The following is a 1,482-nucleotide window of genomic DNA, read 5'->3' as shown; positions in this document are numbered from 1 at the left end:
AATAATATGCAATCCGGAATTTCTGCTCTTTCTCAGGGGACAAAAAAAAAAGGGTCAGACAGGAACGAAGTGGAGCCCAGGCTGCATGGTCAGCGAGGCAGCGTGAACCTCCTCACTAAAGGGTCTGCACCTGCGCTGGAGCAGAAGCTCCCGGGAAGCTCCGGGAAGCCAGGGTCAAGCTCAGCGCCTGGCCAGGCTCGCTCGGCGCGGTGTTGAAGGCGCCAACAGAGCGCACTGCACAGGAAATCACTGCCCCCTTCAGGCCGCGTCTCAGACGCGGCGGCCGGAGCGTTAGGGGCTCCCTCAGTCCGGAAAAACTCGCAAACCAGACCTCGCGCGGCGGGCGATCGCTCCTCCAGGCCCCCTCGGCGCACGCCGGGAGCCTTTAAGCGAAGGTCCGCGCCGGGGCTTCAGCCAGCACCCGAGCTGCGAGCGTGAGGAGGGGGCTTGGGATGCGAAGCTCTGGGCTCTGCGGCTCTCCTCGGAGGAGGCCGGGAGGGCCAGCCCGCTGATGCGCTCCAAGTCCGTGCTTCAAGTCTGCGCCCGGAGAAACTGCGCCTGCAGCCGCAAGGCCAACAGCAGCGGCGCCGCCGGACACCCCCGCTTCCTCCGCAGCGAGACCTGCTCAGGGCACTCTCGGAGCAACTAAACCGAGGGGGAGTCTCCCCATTAAACCGCTCCGGCTGCAGGCAGCGCCGGGCACATTCAGGCAGCAGCCTTCCAGAGCCAGCGGCCCGACACCTGCTCGCGCGGTGCGGGCTCCGAGCCGCCAGCGCGCACCAACGCGCCCAGCCCTCCGGCGCGCTCTGGCCCTTCGGGTCCCGGAGCCCTCCAGACCTCAAAGCGCCGCCGGGCTCTCCTGGGGGCCCGTGAGCAGGCCATGGCCTCTCTAGCCCCGGGTGGCCCAGTTTGCGGTCAATGAGCCTGTTCCTCCCACCCGGCAGTCCACAGCCCCACCAGCGGGACATGGACAGGGGCAACCACTGCAGGCCTTTCAGAGGGTCCAGTCCCCACGTTCGACACTGCTTCTCTGGTCAAAGGAAACCCTAGTCTTCTATCCACCTCCCCCCACCAACACATACATAGACACATATAATCCCAGAGGGGAGAGAAGCTCAGCAAATCTTGGTGCCAGGTGTGCCAGCCAAGCCCAGAGGGACCTCGGAGCGAGCACTAAGCACCAGCCCGCGGTGCCCTCGGCAGGCACGGGTGGCTCAATCAGGGCTCTGCCCAAGGGCCGGAGCTCCCCTCGGTTGGGCACTCCCTCACCCACCGTCCCCCACAGCCCCGACGGCGCGTGCGGCCGGACACTCACCGCGGTGTCGTAGAGCCGCAGGTCGAGGAAGTAGGGGCGCAGGAGCGACTCGTTGCGGATCTGCTCTATGGCCAGTTCCACGGCGGGAAGCACGCCGCGCCCGATGCTGCCCTTGGCCACCTCCTTGGTGAGCGGCATGAGGCCCATGATGGAGAGCGGCGGGCTGC

General features: G+C 66.7%; 1 protein-coding gene across 1 annotated transcript in view; it reads right to left on the bottom strand.

The window, feature by feature from the left end:
• Positions 1 to 1,462, bottom strand: part of GABBR2 (gamma-aminobutyric acid type B receptor subunit 2) — a 351,725-nt gene extending 350,263 nt beyond the window's left edge. Inside the window, exon 1 of the mRNA XM_077756059.1 lies at positions 1,316 to 1,462. Coding sequence (XP_077612185.1) covers positions 1,316 to 1,462 — 147 coding nt within the window. The remainder of the gene's footprint in view (positions 1 to 1,315) is intronic.
• Positions 1,463 to 1,482: the final 20 nt, after the last annotated feature.

This window comes from Crocuta crocuta, unplaced genomic scaffold (genome assembly GCF_008692635.1).
Source record: "Crocuta crocuta isolate KB4526 unplaced genomic scaffold, BGI_CrCroc_1.0 scaffold431, whole genome shotgun sequence".
In the NCBI taxonomy this organism is placed as follows: Eukaryota; Metazoa; Chordata; class Mammalia; order Carnivora; family Hyaenidae; genus Crocuta; species Crocuta crocuta.
The sequence above is the reverse complement of the archived record's forward strand: the minus strand, read 5'-3'. Positions and strand labels throughout refer to the sequence as shown.